Raw genomic sequence first — 26841 nt, 5'->3', positions numbered from 1 at the left:
TTTTGTGGGGACAAAATACTAACAGTCCATGTACTTTCCATTTTGTAGTCATTATCCCTGAAACAAATAAGGTAATACACAACCCTAATTTCTGCATTAAAAAAAATCCTGGTGGGTCCATCAGCAGTGGCAAGGAAATCTCTGAAGCATGTAAAGAGGAAGCAGAAACAGGATCATTAACCAGTAAACTCATGCCCTGCTTATGTAAAAACAAAACAGACCTGGCTCAGCTACATGTGCATTTTAAAGAAATACATTAATACAAAATTCCAATTACATTTACTGATTTTAGCAAAGGAATAAGACAGATGAATTTAGGTAAAGCTGATTTCTCCAAAGACTTAAGCTAAGAAGAAGTACTGAATACAAAAAGAAAAATGAACACACGTGAAGGAGTAAATTATTAGGGAAAAATTCAAGAGCAGACAATATTCTACCGGCCTCAGGAGCCAGAGTGTTTGAAGAGGAACATCAGGCAGCTACAAATGAACACAAAGGAAAATCTTGCTTCAAATTGTACATAATGAGTGTCAATGAGCACAGTAATTTTTGCTTCAATTAATGAAAAAAGTAGCTGTCAAAGCAATGCGCAGCTCAAGTAAACAAGACACCAGGACATCAAGAACACATTACAGAACACAGAAATAAATGGGACTTTTGCTTTTGTCTTCAAAAGAAAGGGATTTCATCTTACAGTCACATGAAAAACAAATTACAGGTTCAAAAGAACCAATGTGTACATTGAAGAAATATACATCATAAACTACATGAAACATATTTTCCCTGAAAGAATTCTCTCTGCTGACTTTTGCTGCACATGAAACTATCAGACAGTAGTTGTTCACACACTGTGCCAGTTAGCTAGAATGTGAAATTCACTATTTTATAAGAAGCAGTAAGGCACAGAAAAAAAGTTGACTTACTTCAAATAACAAAGTCCTGTGAGGCAAGAGTTGTCATTGTAACTCCCTGAAGTTCGCTGCAGTACATTTTGTTTCCTTATCCAGCAATAGCAATAATATTTTTTGGCTCCACAGCCAATGAAAATGTACATGCTCTTAAAGGAAAATCTTAGACCCTTCATTCTGTGTTGGTGAGAAGAATTCATCCATGTAAAAGCCCTGTTTCTCACTTCAGTAGCACTAACGGCTTAAGCTCGTCCCATCCAAAGCAATAACTTCTGATATTAGCCATTCCATTTTGCCATATGCAATCACAGCTAATAGCATGAAATTATCAACATGAGCTGCAATTTTCCACTTCTAAAGGGAAAATGTGTTATCTGCATTGTTTAACTGCCTTAAAAGTAAATTTCTGAAATGTGCCTAACATTCCCAACCATAAAGAAGGAGCTGCAGCACCAGCCAGGATAATGCAGACAGACCATCCCCAAATCACCATAACAAAGGCTGCATCAAGCTACACCTTTTGCTCCTGCTGAAACTCTCCCACAATCAGGGAGCACCATTTGAAGAACTATAAAAATAACTCAAGCCCATCTCTTCATCTGATTTTTCCTTTGATGGCTCATATTTAATTTTTTCAAAAGAGTGAAGAAAAACATAATGGCATAGTATTAATCATTGCTTTTACAGGAATGTATCATATTAATAATCTTGGAAAAAATGTACTGTCTGAAAGATTTGGTTAAAAAAAATGTACTCTTTGGGTGTGAAGACATTCAAGTGCACTGCCACTTTTTTTTTTTTTTTTTGCATGTGTCAAGATTTTCTTCAATAGTTTTAAATGTTGCTTTGCTCACAAGCATGTCCTAATGAATGAGAATTTAAAATGAACAAAATAGTAGTTTGACTATTAGTGATATTGTAAAACATCCCTTGCATTAAACTACTTGTCTGTTCACAGAGTGAACAGAATCCTGCAATATATTATTCATTTCACATTTTGCATCACCCCATGCAGCCTTCTGGGGAACAGGTCATCTGCTTTATGTGACTTTTGTCATTTGCTGTAGAACATGAAGATAATACCAAGTCCAAATCAGAATTCCAAGAAATGTCAGAATTTGACTCATATGCACAGAACACTATGTTAACACAGGGAATTCAAAAGGTTTCAGTCAAGGATACAGATTCAGGTCATACTTAGCACACTAAGTAGGAAATACAAAGACAGTGCCTACTTCAAAGCCTTCGAGTTTTATTTTCTGACAGGATGCTACAAATTAAAAGGATGTGGGATTTTAGGAAGCTAGACAAACTGGTGATGAGCAAACTCTGCAGCAGGCTATCTAGAGACAACATACCCTCCCAGCTTTACTGTGATTAGCACAGACTCACTAGGAAATGCCAGTGCTGCCTATTGTATGTAACACTTGAGAAACAGCTGATACTACTGGCTCAAGCGCCTGGCTTGTGGGAGCTTAACAACAAATTGTGAGCTGATGCACACTTATCCTGCTGGTCTTTGCATGGACTCCACTGTGGACATCCATTTTCTTTTCATGTTTATCAGTTCTGCACAAGGGCTTAATGTTTCCATGCAAAAACTTGAATGAAGGAGCATCTGAAAGCATCCTGCAACCCTGTGATAACCTGCAGCCCATGGTAACAGCAGATTCTGAAATGCAGGGATGCAGGGCATTTATACAGCAAATGATGAGTTTTAAGTATTACTTACACAGTAAATGATATGTTTTTTAGAAGCACTATGTATTAGTGTAAATCTTACCCAACAAATAGCTGTCAGGCAACATTCCTGCAAGGCAATGGAATGAGAAGGTAGTAGGCAAACACTGCATCTCTAAATTTAGTATCCAACTCAAGTCCACTGCCCACTAGCTGGCAGAAACCAAAACTGTCTCAGAATACTGCTTTTTAAAATAACTTGGATCCTTCTAAAATACCCACAGACTCCTTGGGCTATGAAGGCTTTCAGAAGCTCCAAAACAGAGGAAATCCAGCCAGCTGGTGACACAGCAAGATAAAACATCAGAACTTGCACACGCCTGGCACACGTTCTCTTCCTGTGGTTTAACCACCTCTGACAAACACAAGTCATGTGCCATGACCACAGGACTCAAACAAGATCACTGACTTCCTGCTCTGGAAAACTTAAAATGTTATTGCTGTCCTTGCAGTAGTCTCAGAATTTGGCAGTCTCAAGATAATTTTCTTGTTTATTTATGCAGCACTGTACCTGGAGATCCATGGTACCATATTTTAATGGTGTAGGAAAATGAAGAGGATGGCTTGACAGCTCTGAGACTGAGCAACTTGTGTAATTCTGTGCTGCCTCAATGCCAAACTCCTTACACTGGCAATCCAAATGCTCCTGAACTCTAAGCAGAGTCACTATTCCCTCTGATGAAAAAGACTCAAAAGGATAGTAGTGGTTTTTGTACACTTGTAGATATTCATTCAGCCAGTGCAAACTGAGATTTTCTTGCCCAAAAGGTGCTCTGCTTACCAGAGCCAAAGAATGCAGGGCTGGTGGTGGTGTCTGGCAGCAACATAAACCCAGCCAGACTTGTCTACACAGAGCAAGGTACGCTCAAAGAAGTAGTGCTCATATTTGACAGTAAATGGAGCAGAAGTGCTTGTGGTGACCACAAATATCTTTGAACTGTGGCTAATGTGCATTAGATCACAGCTTACATCGTGCCAGTCTTCTGGAAATGGTTCAAGCTTTGTGAGTAGACCTGGATAGCACAGTCAGGTGGCTAAAGAAGAGTAATATTCAGATTACTGCAGGTATTCAATAAAATCTATTTCTGGTAGGTCTCGTAATTAAGAAAGGGAACATGCTACATTGTATACCTTAGTAACTAAACCCCAGCATTTATTCTGAAAATGTTTACCACCCATGTCTCAAATATATACATGGCATCAAGCAGGAAATGTGTATGACCTTCAATGATCCCAATGTAGTTTTTAAGAACTGCATATGTTCTCAGGCCTAATTCTTTCTCCTTCCCAAAGAGATAATTGATGAGATCATCTGGATCTCCCTTGGTAGAAGTCTTTTCCTTTCTTCCTCCTTTCCTCATAGGCAACAAAAAACTCTCCTCTGCACTCCAAAGGTCATTGCCAAAAATCATGTCATAGTGACAGAGATGGTCACCATCCTCACTGTAGTGCTAGAATAAGAAAAGATACCTTTAGCTCTCTTAGTTATGGAAAAATCTGGGAAAAACTTGCCCAATTTTATTTTCTCTCTATGATCCAAAGCACTACCAACAGAAAACACTTTGTAAATTTAGTATCTTTTGTGAAAAAAATTATGCAGTGAACAGGACCTAAGAGTTTGCAACCATCAAATTGCAAAGACAAGACACCACAAAAAGCACCTGATACCTACTCATACCTACTCATCCCTGTCCTCTTCCAGTACTGTACAGGGAAACACTTGCATGGCCATCAGTGCGACAGTGTCACTGTCAGCACCTTCACAGCAACAATCCCTGCTGAAGGCTGAAGTACTACCAGGATCAGTATTGATCAACAGGGGTTTAACAATATTTTCTTTATTGCCAGATCTTGAGTAACCCCACCTGTGTGGTGCATGAAGGCAAGAAACACAAACATTTGAGATTTTTTGCAGGCGGATGTGTCCCACAGATAAAAGGTGTAATGTATCAATCACTCACACAGGTCATCCACACACACCTCTACATGAAAGTACACAATGAGAAAGATTTGATCTTCAGGCATTTAGGACACCCCTCTCTTGCCTTTCATAGTATGAAAGCAATCAGACTATGCTCACCATAAAATGGTACTGAAAGTCTTCAAACCCTGACATCTACAGCACGCTGTGGAAGTCTCTTTTCCCAAAGCCTAGCTGTTCCATTTTGTTTTTGAAGAGACTTTAAGAGAGTTTAAATTCAAGAAACTTCTCTTGAATTTAATTCTAGACTAAAGAGAATTTAGGAGACTTGCATGTTTCCGTGGTTTGAGGAGGGGACAGAGAGGATATGGATTTTTCTATCCTTCATGGTCTCCCACGGGCACACATACATATGCATGTATGTACAGCTCTTAATTTATATGAGTTACATATGTCCCTGTGACAGGATTAATTCTAAGATATATTGAAATCTTTTTTATTCTTAATATCAGTGGAAATTACAGTAAGTGAAAGCATTACTGGGGCTAGACCGGATTTTTACTTAGTCTGTTGGGACACTTCTGATTGTTCTGACATATTGCTATTTTAATAGCATGTTTCAAAATCTGAGTATATCATGATTTTATGTCGAGTATTTTTTTTTCTAAAACAAAAACTAACCCGAATTAAATGCATATCATGAATTCTCTATCTCCCCTTATCTACTGTTCCCTTACACAAAAAAACCCCAAAAACCACCTAGCCCAGCATGAAAACACACTAATACATGCAGTCGAGCATTTCAAATAATATTACTCAAGATGATGTGAAATGATGACAGTGTGCTTGAGCTATATGGAAGCAGTTTGTTACAAAACCCAGCAGCTTATTTAGGGAGCAACACAGACAGCAGCAGTCTCTGAAAAAGCTCTCAAAGTAATCTTTCCAAGATTCTTGGTATTTAGACATACTAGAAATTTTATGAGAATGGGAAGGAATTATGGAAATTTTACCGCACAGTGTTGTTACTTTTGAAACCTTTGTGTTGGCACTAATTGTGAGCATGAATATACACTTCCGACAAGGTAGGCTAATTCTCTACCCTGAGGAATATCTGTTCACACAGAAACAAAATCATAGTGTGTGGAAGGAGGGGTCTTACCTAAAATGTCAGAAAACATTCTGACTTAAGAAGAATATAAACTCTTTTAGGAAAAAAAAACTTCTTCCTCAACCCCCCCTAAAAGTTAGAGGGCAACTTTTACCAGGTTTCATAAAACTAAAACGTTTTCACAGAACTTTAATGTTTCAGTGCACAACCAAACAAGCTTTACTAACTTATTTCAGAAAGGCTTTCAAGGAGGAGGAATGCTTACAGAAGCATCAACCAACTTGATATTTGCTCTTCTGGAACAAAACAAATACTTTAAATCCATGATGAAAAGTTTTTCTATAAATTTCTTTTTCAATTAAGATTCATCATCAAAATCCGTAAAAATCATCAGCAAAGGTAATGGAAAAGTACAAAAGTTGACCTCTGATTGGTAAGTAAAAGGAAGAAATTAGGAATAGAAAACAACATGAAAAAACACCAAACAGTGAAAGACTGGACAGTCTGTTACCTCATCATCATCTGCATCATACTGTGCATAATGCTGCTCCAGGAGCTCTCTCTGGCGGCGCTCTTGCTCTAGAGTTTGGCTAATCAGCTGTGCAACCTCACTCACTTGTCCCGGTTTTTCTCGTCCAATTACAAACCTACACAAAACAACAGTGAAAAAATATTATTCCTATTGTTTACTGAAGTTCTAGGTTTTAGCCATTTCTAATATAGAGGGTAGCCTTTTCCTCCAAAGATGCGTAGTTTTGATTGTTTCAAATGTGTTCTGTGGATGAGATTTGTCACAAGGGCACTGTGCGCACGAGCAGGAGTGATCAGACCATGACAGGTCTGGTCACATGACAGGAGGGGCAAAATAGAAGGGACCATGACAAGCCACCACTCCAAGTTTCAGTAAAGTATAACCACTTCCATTCCCTTCAGAGCCATGTGTTTTCCAGAGGGCTACAGAAGACCAGGCTCTTATGGGTGCACAGTAAGAGCACAGGCACACTTATGGCAGCTTATAGTGAAAGGAACATGCATCAGAGTAACTCCTCCCCACTCTGACTTAGAAGTTCTCTTCCATTTCTGAGCTTTTATATTTGTCTTTCTCTGGTTTAGAAAACAGAATCTATTTCCACATTTTAAAATCTGACAGACACTATTTCCTTAATTTTAAGCTGTATTTAAATCTGTCTTTTATTTCATGAACTTCTGTTGCTAAGGAACGTTTTCTCCACTGTTAGCTACTGCTGAACACTGGGTGCACACTTCCTTGGCTTAACAAAACACAAGGGAAGTGTCTCTTTCTTGGCTGAGACTTACAATAATGCTTCTCAGTCTTGCTTTCAGCAACTAGAACTCAGAACTGGTTGGGATTGTAACCCTTTTTTGTTTTTTTTTTTCCAGCACAGTAGCATAACCATATTTAGATATGTTGCTATCTCCAGAACTAATCATAAGCACCCATTACACAGTACCAACACACTGTGAATTACTGAACAAAAGCACAATTTAAAGAGCACAATTTAAAGATGTCAAGCCGAGGAATTATTTTCTTAGAAGGCTAAAAAGATAATTAGGTAATTACAGATGAAAGTATTATGTAGAGCTGAAAAGCACAATATGGTGACACTGAGAGACTGGATATAATAAATTATTTGTTCCCACAACATTTGGATCAAATGATGAATTTAATTTATTATTTGAATGAGGGCAGAAATGTGCATTATATCTCATGTATGAAAACTCTTGTCATTTTCACTGCCTATCACTGTCAAAATCCCTTGGGGTTTGTCATCCATGTGTAAGCCAACTTCCCAACAGTGGATGACCCTGGGTCCATTTCCTATGACAAGTAATTTTTCAGATTCTATGAAGTCAGGCACTACAGAAAGGACTGCAATTTGGGGATTATTTCAACATCATCAGAATATCCAAGCTACTAATTACTTTAAAAAGGATAAGAAAGGTGATAATGAGTAACTACATTTAAAATAATGGCACAAGGTGCTCTGAAAATAATTTGGAAGAAAGTGTCTTAGCTTAAAAACATCAACAGCAAATACAGCAGAAACTAGAAGAGAATCAAGGCAATAACATCAGCATTTTAATCCTGATCAAAACAGATCAGTCTGGCAATCATACCCCACTATTACAAAATACAATATTAGTTCTCAGTCATGAAAAAGACCTTGGGCTGAAAGAAAAAGAATGTTCCTTCATGGCCCCTACACTTCATCTGTTCTGCATACTGACTCACACACAGATCCTGTTTCCTCATAATTTTAATTTTAGAGCCAAGTATTACAAAGACTAAAGCAGTCATGTTTTCAGACTCAACTGGGAGTAGCAATGAACTTTTGAAATTACTAAAGGAAGTAAAAAAAGGATTTAACCCATATCTGCTATTTGTTTGTTTCCTCTAATGTAAAAACAAATTAAAATTGAATATGGAAAAAATTTCTATTTTAAAAAACCATTTTAAGCAAAATTACGCATAAGTATATTACTTACACATAGTACAGAGAGAGCACCACATTTGTAAACATGTGAGGGAGATCCTCAATGTGTAAAGTTAAGAAACCACAAAAAGTGATGCAAATATTGGATTCCCTCTGGCCCTCTGCCTGGTAATTCACCTTCCTTGGAAAATACAAGACTCAAAATACTTCAATCACCTTTCACACTGAAAACTTAGAATAGACAACAGATAATGCAACCAAAGTCTGGTAAATCCTGATAATTTAGAAATGTTTTTTGACACATTAGACTGTAATGCAGTAATATTTTCATATAGACAGACAAAATCAGGTAGGACGTAAAAATATGAAGCCTTCTTAATTGAATTTTTTTTTCACATGCCAATGACACTTCACAGTGATGTGATTTTTATGGCTTGAATCACATTTAAAAATGAAGTTACTCCATGATACCTCAAGCTGTTCAATGACATATGAAAAAAAGTCTCCAAGCAATGACATTGTTAAAAGCAAATGTTTTCCAAAATAGAAATATACTAGTAATATTCTATCTTATTAAAATTTATTGCTTTATAGTGAGGCATATCCAAAATGTCTGAAAAAAAGTTTTTAGAAGCATTCAATCTACAATTGATACCAGTTCTAGACAAAGAAGTATAAATTTGTAAAATGGGATACCATGTTCCCAGCAATTACAGCTTTTACAAATGAAACCAAACTTTTTGTCATTTTTCATTCCATAATCTTAAGAATACCATGCATATAATTATACTTAACTGGCAATTGAGATAAACCACACATTATAATAATACATTTTAAAGAGAGAGCTGAATAAAAATAACTTAGAAAACCATAAAGCAGGGGCAGTTATTAAAAGTCTAAGCACTAATTAGAAATTTATTCACAGAATAGCTTCAAATACAAGAAATATCATAATCTGAAGTGTTTAAATATGAGAAAGAGACATTAGGCTGTGACTCACTGACCAAAAAATCCATCACTGAACCATAGTACACACACTTCAACAAAGTAGATAATTATATATTTCAAATCATTTTGGCTCAACAAAATCAATCACATGCATTTTAGACTTTATTAGTTAGTCTCAAGGGCTAGAACTATTGCAAGAGAGAACCATACATGCTGTCAGCAATAATATATTTGAGAAGCTGGTCATGGTTTTAGATATGAGACAAATGAGCCTTTTACAGTCTTTAAACCACATCACAATAATATCCCCCTAGATTATTAAAGCCAGCAAATGTAAAATAAACCCCAGCAAATCTATGATGCAGCCATCAATATACTAAATTTTAGGTTGTTACTGATTTTTTCTGAAGTCTGCAAAAAGGAAGGAAGGAGAAGGAGAGAGGCAGGGCATGAACTGCCCTTGATACTCAAGAGTTACATACAATTAAGCTGAATTACCAGCCGTGAAATATTCTTTGTGGTTGTGGTTAAAATGAACAGAGATGGAGCTAGAAATATAATTAATATTTGACTCTATAATGGATTTTAGAATATCTAAAAGAATTATGTGTCTTGAGAAACTGAAAATTAATTACAGTAGTTGTGGTTAAGAAAAGCATTCCACTGAAATTGGAAGCAACTCCTACATCTCCTGCAATCCATGATTTAAATATTTTACAGCACACCTGATATATAGCCTTCTGCGTATGTCCAGCTTTTATTAAAAGAGAATCTGCAGACCTGTGCTTCTTGAAATAACTTATTGATTTTTTATCAACCATGGAAACCAGAAACATTATTATAAAAATTAATTTAAAAATATTTCCACTTTGAAAATAACTGGCACTAAAAAAAAAAAGCGGAGGCACCAAATCTGTGATGTGAAACTGAAGTTCTGCAGCACACACTTTTAGTGAAATGAGTTAATGATTTCTCCTGAAAATACTTCAGGAATTATGTGCTCAGTTAAAAATACATTAGAATGGTTTCCTTAAATCTAACAAAAATCAAGAATACAGCAAACACATTCTAAGAAAGAATGGGGGGTTTGCTGTAACAGTATTCAAAATCTTCTCTCCTAACCTTTCCTAAAATACAGTTTGGCACAGTAAAAATGTAAAAAATGTACAGTAAAATTCATTCAGGGAGTTTTACAGTCAGATGCCTCGTCCCTGGAACTCTTCAAGGCCAGTGTGGATGAGGCTTTAAGTAACCTACTCCAGTGGAAGGTGTCCCTGACAAAAGCAGAGGGGGTTGGAACTAAATGAACTTTAGGGTTCTTTCTAACTCAAACCATTCTATAATTTTTGAAATGGTTTTCCTCGGAGCTTTAAAGTCTGAAGCTGCTTCAGCTACCATTTATCTCATTTATTTCAAGATGTCTTCAATTACCTACTCTGGCAGCTTCCATTAGGTTAACAGCCACATAATTAATCCAAAGTGCTAAAAGGGGCGTGAACCTTGTTAAGAAAGCAGTTTTATTTAATCACAGCAGCACAAACTGGAATTTGTGTGGTTACAATGAACAAGATCAGCCTCTCCCAAACAGCACTCTCAAACGCAGAAGTCACTGACTACACATAAGGAATTCACAACCACTGAGTTTCCTTTACACCTCTTGATATGAAATTATGTGAAACGCATAAACACTCCGAATAATTTCAGTTGGAAGGAAACCAGTTCCTGTGCCTCACTACCCTATGAGTAATGAACTTTCTAATCTCTAACACAAACCTCTCCTCTTTTAGTCTTAAACCATTCCCCCTTGTCCTATCACTGTCTGTGTAAAAAGTCACTCTACCTCGTTTATACAAGACCCCTTTCAGTACTGGAAGGTACTATAAAGTCTCCTCAGAGTCTTTGCTTCTCCAAGCTGAACAATTCCAGCACTCCCAAACTGTCTCCAGGAGAGGTGCTCCAGCCCTCTGATCAACTCCGTGGCCTCCTCTGGACCCACAGCAACAAGTCCACCTTTTTCTTGTGCTGGGGACTCCAGAGCTGGATGCAGCACTGCAGGTGGGGTCTCACAAGGCAGAGAAGAGAGGCAGAATCACCTTCCTCACCCTGGTGGACATTGCTCTTTTGGTGCTGACCCAGGAAGTGGTTTGCCTTCTGGGCAAATAGTGGTATCAGTGGTACTGGTGGATGAGCAGCAAAATCACAGATTAAGCATCAGAAAAGCCTCAGCAGACTCTCCAGAGCATCTTGGATAGAAGCCCCTGATAAACTATGCTACTATCAACACTAAATGGATATTGAGTCAGACAATTAGGCAGTCATGTAAAAAACCCACACAATAATATCAGTGCACTTAGATTAATTATTCCTCCAGAAATCAATTCTAGTCTAGGGCCTCACTGACACATTAGCTTTACTCAAGAGTACTTCAAAATTAGCCAAGGGATTCAATGTTTTGGCACCTCTCCAGATTCTGGTCCTTACATTGCTCTGCTCTTCTGAGAGTGCATGTTAAGAATCAATTCCATCTCTTTCCAGACAGCCTGACAGTATTCCAACACAATCCTTGCTTAAAAGGTTTCCTTGAATACAAGGTGATAATTTAATCAGCATTTGCTATAGCACCACATGATTCTTACGGGAATGACCACTTCAAAGAAACACATTTGTAAATCGGTGCTTTAACATAGCTGAATGCAGACACCTCTGTTCAAAAGGTACAAATGCTAACAAGGCCATGTTTTTAAAAAAAACAGATTGCTTTTTGAGGTGAGATCTGTCTTCCCTCACTCTCATCCTTGCTGGCATCCACAGGGAAGAAATCCAGGAAGAAAATACAGATAGGTCACCAGTAAGCTTCTGAGCTCAGACCATGTCCTTAATCTGGATGATTACATGGTCCAGATTCTAGGCAAGACAGACCATCCTCACAGCACAGTCCAGCTAAATGCTCCTACAGCACCACCTACACAGTTTGGTGAGTTATCCTGCAGGGATGAGCAGCAGGTACTTCTGCCCAGTTGTCACAATGTTGCATCCCATTAATCAAGGTGCACCAAAACTGTGCGGGAGCTTCCACAAAATAGCAACTTGGATGAAAGAGTAAAAAAATTAGCTAATTAAACATATATGATGATATTTCAGTGGCAGCGGTAGCAGTTTATGTTTAGATCCAACCAAGTTGAGGATGAACTAATTCAAAACCTGTCAAGTTGTTCCTTTTTCCAGGAAAAGAAAAGAAAAGCTGCTCCTAATGAAATCTAGTCCCACTAAACCTTACTCATTCATGTTATATAGAATTTTAAAAGCCATGCTCCAATACCTAGAAAAACAGTTTATATATCAGACAAAATATTAAATATTTAAATTAATACTTCTTTATATATTTCACACTCAAACATATAATTTCCTGTCCAAATGCCCAATTCTTTTTTTAAATTGCCGTAAAATTCAAATTAGCAAGAACTACAGACACAGGGGCTATGTTTATGCCAGTATGCCAGTAAATCACACAGTGCCAGGGAATGCTTCCAAGTACTAGTAACTGGTCATCATATCAAAATTGTATTTTACATCACTGAAACAGTCTTGGAAACAGCAAGTTAACTAATATTCTGCTAAGGAATACTCAGACACAGTCCAGGAGTTAGCAAAAGCTAGGAGTGAGCTTGGATGTTTCCAATGGACAATCTGGACATGGCCACCCTGCTCAGAAAGGTACAACAACTCTTTAAGGGTAGGAGCACCAACCACGCTGGTGCCAGCTGGCCTCAGCATAAAGAACAGTCCAAGGCACAGCTTGTCTACTACACAGGCACAGCCAAGGAATATAAACCAGCTAAGCAGTGATGAATGCAGTCTTATCTCACCCATGCTAAGGGGTCAGAGGACTCTTGAGTAATTTCTCATGCTCAGCACACTGCTCCTGGTAGTCTTACAGGACAATTACCAGTGCTTGTAGGAGTACTTTGCAGAAACCATAAAGAAAATGTATTATGGAATCTTTAGTGTAACCACAGTGGATTAAACAGGAGAAATTTACACTACTTTGGCACTCAGCACCACACATTTAGTTTCTGCAGGATCCATAAATCAGGTTTATCAAAGAAGCAGAAAGTGCACCAAGCACACATGGCTTCTGAAGCAGCCCAGCAAGAAGTCCCAGCTCAGCAATCAGCACTGCAGAGCAAAGGGCTTTTCTTTCCTTCTCTTTTAATCTCAGCTCTGCACTTGGATTCAAGGAAAAAGAAACAGACAAGGAAAGGAAGAACAAAACCACAACCCCCAGAAAGCAGATAACATAACCCAGCTCTCTGAAGCAGACACAGAGCTGAGTGTGGTATCTTTTGGTTTGGGTCCTGTCTCATTACCCAGTAATTAGCAGTCCTACCTCTGCCACAATGTGGATCTGCACTATGGAGAATGCCTGGAGAAAATTTTAAAGGGCCCAACTGTTTCACAGGGTAAGAGCACAGGCAGGCAAAGTCAGAAGGAGCAAAAGAAAATCTGCACAGGCATGCACACTGGGAGAAGAGAATTATTACCTAGACAAGGGAGTCACAACAAAGACACTCTGCTCAGTGTTACTGTCAACAACAGCATTCCCATCGGGGCACACTGCTGCTGGCTGGCTCCTGAGACACACTGCATCTGTCCCCTGCACTGCCTCAGCTCTTGCAAAGACCTCACTGCATAAACTGCCTTTCCAGATGCTGTGGTGGCAAACAAAACCAACAGCAGGCATGCAAATACTATTTTAGGAAATGGTGTATTTTGCAGAAAAAATTCATCTCAAGATGGGGTGAGGAATTAGCTGAGGAAGGAATAAATGACATTTCAACTTGATGTTAATGAACAACCAATTATTTTTACTTTTTACCCTTTAATTGCTCTTTGCATAAGAGCTATATAAATGCAAAAATTTGTATGAAAGATTCCACTTTCAGTTTAGTACAAGATAAAATTTGGGCTATGAACTAACGGAGTTTAGACAGAACACTGCTCTGAATTAAAACTTTCCAAATAAGAAAAAACAAAAAATTGCAATAAATTATTCTTTATTAGAACAGAGAATAGTTAATAGTGAAAAGCCAGAGGGCTGGATATTTGCACTGCTGTTGTTAGAACATACTCTTTAATGATCTAGAAGATTAATCAGACATGACAAAATTGGCTAACCAATTATTTAAGATGGAAAGACTTTGATGCATTTCAGCAGAATTTAAAAAACAAAAGCAGGTAAACTCATTGGCAGGTTAGAATTAAAACAATTAATAACTTTCAGGGCGGTACAAGTCATTATAAACCAAACAGGTTTGCACAGGTTCTGTGTGGTTCCCTAAAAAAATCAAGAACTGACTCAGAAAGCACCATGAGAGCATCCGCTCAGTGCCTAGCAACAGTGTGGAAAGCCAAGAAAATGTTTAGTCACATTCATACAACAGGATACGGAAGGAGGACACAGAATTTAAAATCTCTCTCTCCAGTAAAACACTGAATTTGGTTAACTTCCTCAAAAGAAACCTTTCAGAGGAAAGTAAAAATGCTAAAAGCATACAAGCAGCATATGAAGGAGTGGGGTTTCTGATGATTCCTTCACACAAGACCTTTTCTCCTTATCAATCCATTAAATCTTCCAAGAACCATGTCCTCCTTTCCTGGGACCCTGGCTTTCCCAGAGCTGTGTGAGCACAAATCTTTGTGTTCAGTAAGTATAATAATAGGATAAAGTTTTCTCTATGAAAGAACTAGATTTTTTCTCTTGTGAGTATGTTCAAGGAAAAAGAAATAAAATTCCCTGGAGGCATACAGCTCTTTGAGTGAGCTTTCTCAGGCAGAGGCCATAGGGTCTCCCAGAACCCTTTCATTATGATGAACAGGGGAAGAAAGTGTGGTCACAAAGGCTTAACATCACCCAAGCAGCTTCAAAGAACAGGTCTGATACTCAACATCACAGTCCATGGGGAGACTGCAAGCAAAACTACACGGGAGAAACTCCATGACAGGATGGGATTCCCACTGTCAAGCTGTCTCCTTATCCTATCTTTTATGACTGCAGGCACCACTTGCAAACTTCAAGCTGATGGATTACATCCTAAATGGGGTCAAAAGAAGCACAGAACAATTAGTGGTATTAGTGTGGCACTGCCCTCTGAACCATTAATCTTAGAGCAGAGGCAACAGTCAACAATATTGAAAACAACACACATTTCAAATCCCTCCTGTATATAATCAAATTCTGAAATCCACTAATATGAGATATTAGTAAGCTAAACAGTTATGTAAAATTATAAAGAAGACTTGATATTTACATCAATTGAAATAGCATTCATAGTTGTATTTGCCTGATTAGAGTCACGAGGACACTAATTCTCATCCTGAAAAGCAGAAGCTGATTTGCAGCTGGGATTATGAAAGAATTCCATCTCTTTCCTTTGCCTCACAGGCTACCAGAGTACATCTGTTGGGTACTGATTATCTTTCTAGAAAACATTATAAGAAAGAATAATTTAATTTATTATCATTGTGGAAGTCAAACTGGTTGAGGCAATGATCTTTCGTTACAGTATGATGACTCTGCTGGATAATCCAATACTGCAAACAATGGATAAAATAATCACAGATGTTTCTTAGGTTTGTTCTTCTTTCACCTCCTCTCAGCCTCACCTAGAAGAGTTCAAAAGGTAAAAGCCATGTCTTCATTTTCACAAATTCTTTACTATGCCAGCTACAGACAGTCTGGATACATTTTTTCTGGTAGAAAAATTGCAAAAATCTCTTCTAGGTCAATGACTTCCACTGTCAGTATCATTCAAAGTGTTTAGAAGGCTCAAAGGAGAAAAATAAATCACCAAGTATTGGTATTATGCAAGCTCTCTGAAGAGGTATTGACTGCATTTATTGCAAAGAATTAAGAAGTGTCTTTTATGTCATTCTGTTAATGAGTGTCCTTTCTGTGCAACTGATCTCACATACTAAACCCTGCTATAACCAGCATGCACTTTGACTAGATTAAGGACAAAATGACTTCAGATACCTAATGCTGTGGGATATAAACGTGAAGTAATGCCAGTGAAAGGCACACAGATCTCTGTGTGTACAGGACACCAGGCAGAAGAAAGGCACAGGTTTTGTATGCTATGATCACAAAGACAACTATGCCTATTAAAGCAGTTCCATAAACCCCATCAAGCTGACACTGTTGAACAGTAGATATGCAAGTAAGTGTGAAGGTGATTCCTCCTGTGAAGGAAGGATTTGAGAAGCTGCCTTGCCTTGGATCAGGTGTGCTTATACACTGCCTACACACTGGCAGTCAGCTGGAACATCCTCCTCAGGAAAAGCAGGAGGGGTTTGTAGAGCAGCAACCTCTTCCCCAGCTCCTGCCTCCTGCAGTGACACGGATCATTAATGGCAGCTGCCATGGGAATGGTGCACTCAAAGGGCTGGAGTACTGCTCCCTGCACTGCTCCCTGCACTGCCAGCAGGCAGGAGCTGACAGCTGGGGGCAAGAAAGGCATATTGCCCCAGCAGACCCTCCCATGTTGTCCCTAATGTTCTGGAGCAGTTCAAGTGCAGAGGTTTTCACTGTCTGCCAAAGAAGGTGGAGATGAGGGATTCTCCATCCTAGCTCTAACACAGCAGGAAAGAGGATCTGTCAGAAACCAATTCTTCTCACCACAAAACAAGCAGCGGGCAGGGCTCTTTTGTCACATGTCAAAAGAAGAACAGTCAGGAAGTTAAAAATACCTTATTTCCTTTCATATCTAAATTCATCAATATTAGCTCTTACTTTCTTTTCAAGCAAATGTTCAAACCTGTACTGAAGCCAAAACGTCAAGCAAACTGAAATATCTGTCTCCAAAACCTGCTTTCTGGAACCATTTTCCATTTTGTGCAGCTAAAACCAATGTAGAGCATCAGGCAACAAAACTGTCCAGGACTGGACCAGAAGCTAAGCAGGAGGCTGTGCCACACAAGGCTTGGCAACCTTGTCAAGTCTCACTCCTAGCCTACCACAAACCAGGGAAAACATCATGCATTTCTCAGCTGGCTTGCATAAAGCAGAAAGAAGTCTTTCTGAGCATTTTTTTCCATGAAGTTTAAATGAAAAAAAAAAATAAATTTAGGAAGTTGCACTGAATTCTACCCATTTCTTTCCTATAATTAGAAATACACATTAGTAAGATACTGCCAACTACATGGTATGCTCTTTATGTACACATTATTAATATTTTTGTATTATTTTATATTGTAACTCACACAGTATTTTAAATGTATTATTAACTAAATATTATTTTATGGTTTTTTGGGGTCTAGTTTTGACACTAACATACTGAGTCATTTTTTCCATGAAAACTCAGTATCTTAATCTTACAAGGAAAAATGAAGAAACTCAAGTATCTCTTTGACAAATGAGACCTGCCAGAAGCCAATGATCCCAGTGCACAGTATACTTGACAATGTGAGCTCAACAACAATGAAGAAATACTTTTTTCAGCTCCCTATTTTGTGACAAGGGTCTAGATTGCAACCAGTCTCACTGTAATTTATTTCCTCAGAGAAGACTGTGGGAGCTCTGTGTGAAAATCACTTTATGATTTTTCCTTCCTCCATTATTTTCCCATGGAAGCAAGTATTCTATTCCATAACTTATGCAGCAATAATTACACAAGCTAAGCTGATTCTAAATGTATACAATAGGTGTGTTTTATGTGAGAGCTTTCTTTTTTTCCTTTTTCCTTTTGAACTAGAACATCAAACACAGAATATACATAACATTTGCTCTATGTACCGAAACACAGGAACACATTATTCTCTGTCATAAGGATTTTATGTTTGAAGGTCCCAACTGTAGAAAACCTAAAAAAGTATATACTCATTTTCATAGTTTAGTCAGTAGGAACACTCACAGCATGTGTGAGTCTTTGCAGAAATAGTAATGGTGTAACTTCAAATGTAAATGTTACATAAAAATATACTCGCCTATAATTACACTACAGTTTCAAATATTCTCTTTTTTCCTAAATAACCCCTCTCAAATAAAAGATTGATTAACCACCCCCAAGATTCTTTGCAGAATCCACATCCCAGCATTATTCCTCAATGTCATGCAGGATCAGCTATGGAATTCTAGTGGAAGTGTGCATGCCAACATATAGCACCACCATCTGAGTGTGTCTGCATCTATTACCACCCTTAGTTTAGTCATGGTTCAAAAGAAGTCAGCTCTGAACTCATTAATCAAAGAATTCAGTTGTACTCTCTAGAGAAGATTTTGAAAGAGAACCTAAAGTGACTACAGAATGGCTGCTGCTTTTACAATGTGCCAAAGATATCTTTGGATTTATTTTGTAGAGTTGAATCTTTACTGAAATTAACAAGCTATTGAAAAACTATGTGACTACACAGGGTCTTAAATGGCAAACCAGTTCAATTCTAGGGAAACAACGTTCTTATTAATGACATTTTATAGCTTTGCACTCACATTCACACAAGTTCAGAAGTGTACTTGCAGTATATGTTACATTTTCTAGTCTGTTCATTATTTTATGGATTTTTACAGGGACATCTTTCGATGAACCACAGTATAGGTGCAGAGAGAAACCCACAGGTGGTGCTGGGAGCTCAGTTAATTAATACTGGTTTCTTTCCTCAATTTGGCAGCTGTTATCACTACTGCATCCAATTCTCTCCTCTCCTCTGTGCTGAGGCGGCATCTGAGGGACCGGAGTGCTCACCTCCCCCTGCTCCAACCCTGGAGCATGAACATGGTCAGTGTCCCCATGGGTGGAGCAAGGAAGTGATCACTGGCAGCAATTTCCATCTGACCAACACCCATGACCATCATCATCCCAACTAATACAAACAGCTTGAAGCCCATGAACATCCAGACTAGTGATCAAGGGCACAGTCATCATCTGTCTGCAATTTCAGCTTGTCTTAGTGGTAACATTTTAAAAATCTAAGCCAAAACAAAACTGTAATACTGTATTTGATCCCTCTCTTGGGATCAAAGGAGAGGAGACAAAGAGGCCAAAAGCCTCTGATTCTACCTAGGCAAACTGAAAGGCCTGCAAAGGAAGCCAAGTCATCTTAAGTATTAAAATTTCTTTTTTCCCTCTAAAATACTCACCTGACTTTCTCTTTGGTGTTTCTAAGAACAGTTGCAGCAAAATTTTGTGTAACACCAACCAGACTGATGCCATCAACTTCCACAATTTGGTCATTCACTTGGATCCTTTCGGGGAAAAAACACAAATGCACAATTAATTGTATGAATTCTTGCAAATTTTCAGCAAAACTGAGCGTAGAGAGATCTTTATAGTTTGACCTTAAACAAAAGCTCAGTCATAAAATGATTGAGGTAAATATGAAAAACACATCATTCCTTGCACACAGACATCTCATAAATCCAGCTTCAAAGTTACCATTACAGTTAATATCATCAATGAATTATCCACTCTCTTTCCCTGTATAGAAATACAGCAACACAAGCTCTTACTTGTCATATGAGTTAAATTAAATGAGATACTCGAACATCTCTTATATCATTCTTTCCTAAGCCAATCTTGAAAAACAGCATAAGACATGGTTCTGGCATTTCATGCTAATGGAAAAAACTGCAGTATTTAACTAAAACAACCTGCTCATCTGTGGAGAAAAGAACTTAAGTATCAGACCCAATTGTGACATACTATCTTAAGATATTTCATCTAACTTGTTCCAAAAAGATGAATTCCCAGTGTAACCGTGATCTTGCTGCACACAATCATAGAACCTTGGACTGCTGTAAGGAGCACGCTCTTTTTAAAACCAAGCACCTATTTACAGCTGATACACTGTTGAATGCAGAAAAAGTTAAGACAGAGTGAAAGCCATGTTGCTTTTATCTAAAGCAAGCATTGCTACAGAATCCCTAAAGCAGGCACTGGACTCCTCTGGATTGCAAATCCCTGGAAGATGACTGCTATACTGTTCTTTAGAAACTCACGATCTCTTAATAGTTTCAAAATAAAAACCAAACAAACACATCCAGAACTCGTCAAAGGGAGCAATTTTCAAGTACATACATGGATTCTATTGATCCAAACAACACAGTTTACAAAGCAACCAAGAAAAAGCTATGAAAAAATCCTGCTTAAATTATATGAAAATACCTAAATTAATGTATTTAACATCTTAGGATATATTAGTGATAAGATTTCTTTTCAAATACCAGAGGCTTCAACAGAATGTTGAAGCATCTGGATTTGGAGTACTAATTTCTCTGTCAAGTCTGAGGAAATGCTGTGCAGTTCTACATGTGTTCAAGCAGCATCTTCTGTTCTTTGGATTCCAGCAATGAGTAAGAAATACAGTATTTATTCTTTGGCAGCCTCACACTACAGAATGTCACTGTGTTCTAGGCAGGATCTCCCTTGAAAAAGGCAGCCTATAAACTCTTATTTTGAAAATCATATTTGGAATTTTAAGCTCAGAATTTTATTTCAATTTGCATTGAAACATTTGAGAAATACAGCACTCACATCAATATTTATCTAATTTTGACTTTTTTTTCTTTTTAAACTTTCAACTCTTATTTTTATGGCTGCTGTTCTCCAAAACTCCTTTACACATATATTTTAATTATGTATGAGCATATATGCATATCAACCTACAAAGGGTGGACTTCCCGTTAGAGCCCACTCCAAGAGGAGCTCCAGGCCTCCTCTGTCTGTTAAATCTAATTTCAAACATGAATGCTCAGATTGCCAAAGTCTGAATTATAGAAACTGTATTGCTTTTAGCATTAATGACATTGGTAATTCTTCTTGCAATTATTTCCTAATGTTCATGACTTTAAACTCTGCCGGCAGATAACAATGAAGTAGCAACTATAGAAGCAAACCAACTAAAATTGAAAAAATTATTTGCAGAATTGCTCTGTATGATGAACAGAAAAATTTAATTTGTGCAGAGACATCTTCTAGAGTTCAAATTAAGAACTATGTAATGTTTCAAAACTGTTGCTCCTAATGCGATCAAAATACTTCATAAAGTGAATGACTCATCACCACAATAATCTGAAAGAAGCAGCTCTTGATTGATTGATCCAGAAGAAGATTTTATTTTTCATATTCAGTCTAATTTTTCATATTCAGTCTAATGACTGATTTCCTATCTTTCACACTGCTAATAACCTCTCCTAATACTTATCAGCATGCTTGCCTTTGGATTCATCTTGAAGCACCCTCCTAGGGCAAATACTGGCACACAAAACCTTTAAATATGACAGCTAAATGCCACCTGTTTGCCTACAGCAGCATGGATCAAGGCAGTGATGTTAAATCACTGAGAAACCCCTTTGCACAGATTTTGTATTTCCATGACAGACAAGTACTTTATATCATAATTTGATAGGTCTTTCAATAACAAACAGAACAACTATCCTACAGATACTGTAACATTTGAAACTGTGGCATCACAAGAACCTGGTTCAAGATTGCTATGTGACTATTCAGAATATCTGATGCAACTACTGAAGTAGTTTTATTTTCTGCTTGGAGACTTTGTTTTGCTATCAGTGTTAATGATTAAGTAGGTTTTCCATAAAGATGAAGTTAACAGGACCCTTTACAGTTGATGCACTTTATTATGCAGAATGGTCTGGTCCAGACTGAGAGGATTATATATCCCTTTCCCAAGTGAATGATCAGTCAGGCTCTCAAAGAGAAAATCAGAGTCCTATTTCTCAGCTGACTGAACATTCTGCCAGTTGAAAACCAACACAAATATTAGAATGGTCAAAGAACAGTATTATTTTTTTCTCAGCTGACAAGTTCCTTTCAGATGCCATCTAGGGAAATGAAAGAAGAGACTTGTGATGGAACATTAACTTCTGTAGCCCACTCAAACATGTGAATAATGAGATGAAAAGAAATTACAGATCATGACAGAGCAGCAGTGAGTGACTGATTTCCAACCAGAGAATTTTACAAAGAATACCAGTCGTGAGCTTAATGCCTTCTGGCTGAGGTCAAGCACACCCTTCAGAAAAACATTCACTTAAATTTAAAGTAATGGATAAAGTCATGACATCTTGAGTTGTCAGCTTCATTCACCTTCATAATTTTTAAGCCTATGATAAATCAGTACTTGGCCTTCAACTTGATATCTTATTGCCAAGATCTGTAAAGACACCTCCAAGCCCAGTCTAGAAGACAACATAGTTCAGTCGTTTCTGAAAGCAATGTTACTAAACTTTGCAACCAGGGGGTAGACTCTGCCTTCTAGAGTCTTTTGCTTAAATTTTTGTGGTGTTTCCACAGCAGAATAATTTTTTGCCTGGCTGAAAAGTTAGAGGTGTTCAACAAGGAACATGTTACTGCAATGTATTTTTTAGAAGACATCATCAACATCTTAAGAGTTTATTCCTACTCTTATTTATAAACAATATTTTCGTATTGGTTTCTGAGTAATATAACAACACATTAATGGTTAAAATCAGAAAAGGAGAATGCAGATAAGTTGATTTAATTGCTTACATATCAGAGAAGTAATATTTTACTGGCATGAAAATTTACAAAGTGAAGCACTGGGACAAAATGAAAAATTGTACGGGTTGGAAGACTTTTAAGAATCCTCTTCATTATTAAATGATTACATAGTAAAGTTTTTTCCTATCTCCTAATGAGAAGAGGCTGACTGGGTTTTGGCAGTTATTGTATAATACACAGATTAGCAGGTGTTGTAGAATACACAGATAACTGTGCCCCATATGACATGAAATATTTTATGTTGAAAAGGAATTCTTTAGCTTGCACATACCAAATAAGCAAGCGGGTTTTATATGAGCACATAGGACTACACACACCAGTTCACCTCTTTAGTGGGCAAGGTTTATGGTACAGCTTCCTATTCCAATTAATTATTGTACTTTCAGTGCTGTAGGTGTGGAAACTGAACCCCAGAATAGAAGACTATTCAAAATAAGAAATATAAAGTAACAGTCTGTGTTAGTAAAGTTGAAAGGAGTGTATTTAGTAAAAGTCTAAATATTCAGATACACTAATTATTTCCTTAATCACAGAATAATCAAGGTTGGAAAAGACCTTTCAAGACCATCCAGTTTAGCCATTAACTAAGCAGCTCAATCACTCCTAAACCACACCCCAAGTGCCACATCCAGATGCCTCTTCAGCACTTCTAGAGACAGTGACTCCACCTCCTTTCTGGGCAACTTATTCCAACGCCTTTTTCAGTGAAAAAAAAGCTCTAATATTATCTGAACCTCACCTGACACAACCTAAGGCCATTTCCTCTCACCCTTTCACTTGAGACACGTCAGAGGAGAACAACCCCCACCTGGTTACAACCTCCTTTCTGGTGGTCGTGGAGAGTGATAAGGTCACCCCCAAGCCTCCTTTTCTCCAGGTTAAACACCCCCAGCCCCTTGTAAGACTTGTGCTCCTGACCCTTCACCAGCTTTGCTCCCCTTCTCTGCTCACACTCCAGCACCTCAGTGTTTTTCTTGCAGTGAAAGGCCCAGAGCTGGACACAGCACTCAAGGTGGCCTCACCAGTGCCAAGTACAGGGGCACAGTCACTGCCTGGGTGCTGCTGGATACACTAGTGCTGGTCCAGGCCAGGATGCCTTTGGCTTTCCTAGCCACCTGGGCACATACTGGCTGATATCCAGTTGCCTGTCAGCCAGCACCCCAAGTCCTTTTCTGCTGAGCAGCTCTCAAGCTGCTCCTCCCCCAGCCTGCAGCCCTGCCTGGGGCTGCTTTGACCCCAGTGCAGGACCTGGCCCTTTGCCTTAGTGAACCTCATGCAGCTGTCCTCAGCCCATAGATCCAGCCTGTCAAGGTGTCTTTGTAAGGACATTGTATGCAGAGAGAGACCAAATAATCCAATGTTGAACTGAATTGTTTTTTTAAGTATTGCCTATCTAAAGCTGGCTTGAAGCCAATAGAACAGGTGGGAGCTCAACACTTTAAGAATCAAAACCACCTTCAAAAGTGTCACAGAGTTTGGAATCAGCAGCCTTACTCATGCTAAAGCATCTCGGTTCTCAGCAGTCACAAACACATATCTTTGGCAAATTTGTTCTTCTTTAAAAGTTGAAACTCATGGTACCAATTTAGTGTCTTCTCATAACCACATTAGGTATTTGGACCTTACCAATGAAGCTGATGAACTTTACAGCTTGGATTACCATGACATACGTTAAGAAAACAACTAATCCCTATGAATATCATAATTTATAGTAACTATTGCTGATAAAATTTCCAAATACAAAGTCTAGTTTACCTGCCATCTCTTTCTGCTGTCCCACCCTCTGTTACTGTTTTGACAAATATTCCCAGTTTTTCAAGGCCCGCATCAGCTCCAACTCCCATTCCAATAATGCTTATGCCAAGTCCATCTTCATCTGTGAAAGAGGCAAGAGAAAGCAGAAAATTCTTACATTTATCTGTACAGTTAATTGGTAGATAAACATTCATGCTTTGGGTCCTCTTGGCTTTCTGTGTCAATAACACTAATATTATTTTGCTTCCTTTTAAAATTTAATTACGCACAAAAAGGATCCTCTGCAGCCTTTTGAGGAGCTAAGAACAACAGACAAGATTTTCCAGTGAAGAATGAACATCACACATCAAACACTGTGTAAAATCACGTTGATGGAGTGTCACCAAACAATTCTCTTAAGAAGATAAAAACTGCCTGTCTCTGAGCTGCTTCTTTAATTCCTCACTGAACAATTCCTGAAATCCAAAAAGCCACAGTGACTACATCCAATTCATGGAAATTCAAGATAGGCTCTGTAGGCATGTGTAGACTTCCTAAAACTCGTAGGTCAGTGTCACAGGAAGTGGAATTGACACGCAAACATGATACCTTTTTCTAGTTCGACTGGGAAGAGCTCCAACTTTTCCACACGCTTCTCAAGTTCATATTCAGCTGATGCAGCCACTGGGTCAACTTCATCATTTCTCCTATCATAGTCTTCATTAGAGTATGTATTGAAAACCTGTGGAAATAGATCAGAAATCATTCAGCTACCCACTCCAAAAAAGACTTCCAAATTATTAAATTAGCTACTACTTTTGTCTTGTGATATTACAAAGTTTGAAAAGGCTTTTAAAAGACAAATTACTCCTGCTCATTCAAACTTCAGGTTTTTTAATTTGTGCTTTTTTATTCAAGGAAGCACAAGCATGGTTGCAAAAGTCAACTGAGTGTAAGTTTCGACTGCTTTTGATTATAAATTCAGAAGGTGATCCTTAATGTCTGTGTTGGTCTACGTATATAAATAATTAGAATAATTAATTTAACTCATTAAAAATGCACTATTAATAAACATTAACAGAGTCAAATATATTGAAATTATAATCTGTATAGTGTTTCTGTATTAGTCTTTAGGCCTTATGAAGTTCCAGTTCACATTAATCCAAACAGAGCTTGACCTGAAGATTACTAATCTACATTTACATCAACATATGAGTATCATGGAGATTCTGTTCCATATTATGTATAAACATTTTTAAAACAGCAATATACACAGCCATTTGTATTTTTTAAGCTAACCAGGTTTACAGGTTTACTTCATCTCTAAAGCACTAATTTAATGGTGACTGCATTAACCTGATTATATTATTTATGCTACTTTACTACCATACTTTCAACATTGCCTTCAACCAGTGATTATTCAGACCTTCAGAAAGATTAGTCAGGAAAAGCATATTTTCATATTTTAGAGATCAGAGTTTGCCAGCCTGCCTAATTCATTCAACTGTCTGCACTTGGCAGTAAGGAAAGAATTTGTATTACTAGTGGTAATCATTTTACTAAGCTTCAGTCCCATGGATATATCATATTCATCACTTCAAATAAAGGAAAACAACTTCCCACATTTCCTCTTCCTCTTTGACAGACAACCTACAGAAGACATCATCATGTGGCCACATTTTCCTTTATCACTGTTCCTCTTACAATATAAAACACTGCACCCTGCTACATAGCTACACAAATATTCCAAAGTTCTCCAGAAGCCTGCTCTTTTACAGCCCTGCTTGGAGGCCCTCTCACAATGTCCCTGGATGGAGCACATATGCCAGCTGGCTGCCCAGTGCAGTGACAGGAGTTGGGTCATTGCCACCTGAGGTTTCACCTGCCTGAAAAGCTGTTAGTACACATTCATTTCTTTTAAATTGTAAATATATTACATTTGAAATACAAAAATACTTTTAAGTACTACTGGAAGTCTATTAACTATGCTATGGCTACCACAAAGCCCTCTCAGTTTTACATGAAATAGTGGTTGAAACAGAAAAGACAGCAGTGACTCAATGGAAATTTTAATACCCATTCATGTGGGTATTTCACATCAATGTGAAACACTTAATTTTCTCTTCCAAGAAGACTTGGAAGATAGAGATGATAAATGTTTTACAAGAATTCACAAACCTATCTCACATGGATTTTTAGTCATTATGATGCAAGAAAAAGGCTGCTTTAAGTAAATGATGCTCCTAGAAATCCTTCATAAATACATGCAAAGCATAAGTAGAATAAGACACATAATGCTGTCCAGTGCTGCTGAACATTTTATGCTGCTTTAGTATCTGTAAGATTGGAGAAAAGACATGGACTGAGAAACAAGTAATGCAATTCAAGGCCATCATTTCTAGCCTGACTGAAGAATAGAAAAAAAACAGCAGGAAGAGTCCACTCAGCAGCAATGAAAAAGTGGTACAACTTCCCTGGCAGCTTCCCT

At 37.9% G+C, this 26841-nt stretch overlaps 1 protein-coding gene across 4 annotated transcripts in view; it reads right to left on the bottom strand.

Annotated features, from left to right (window-relative positions):
• The window catches only part of PPP1R9A (protein phosphatase 1 regulatory subunit 9A), a 131755-nt gene that overhangs the window by 38367 nt on the left and 66547 nt on the right, over nucleotides 1–26841 (bottom strand). For all 4 annotated transcript variants that reach the window (XR_009486054.1, XM_059843442.1, XM_059843440.1 and 1 more), the window contains exons 3-6: nucleotides 24963–25095; nucleotides 24375–24495; nucleotides 19217–19321; nucleotides 6192–6327 (exon numbers count right to left, since the gene is read on the bottom strand). Coding sequence is in view for 3 of the 4 variants with exons in the window: in XM_059843442.1 (XP_059699425.1) it covers nucleotides 6192–6327; nucleotides 19217–19321; nucleotides 24375–24495; nucleotides 24963–25095 (495 nt within the window). In the remaining variant the exon portion in view is untranslated. The remainder of the gene's footprint in view (nucleotides 1–6191; nucleotides 6328–19216; nucleotides 19322–24374; nucleotides 24496–24962; nucleotides 25096–26841) is intronic.

Source organism: Haemorhous mexicanus, chromosome 1 (genome assembly GCF_027477595.1).
Source record: "Haemorhous mexicanus isolate bHaeMex1 chromosome 1, bHaeMex1.pri, whole genome shotgun sequence".
NCBI lineage: Eukaryota > Metazoa > Chordata > Aves > Passeriformes > Fringillidae > Haemorhous > Haemorhous mexicanus.
The sequence above is the reverse complement of the archived record's forward strand: the minus strand, read 5'-3'. Positions and strand labels throughout refer to the sequence as shown.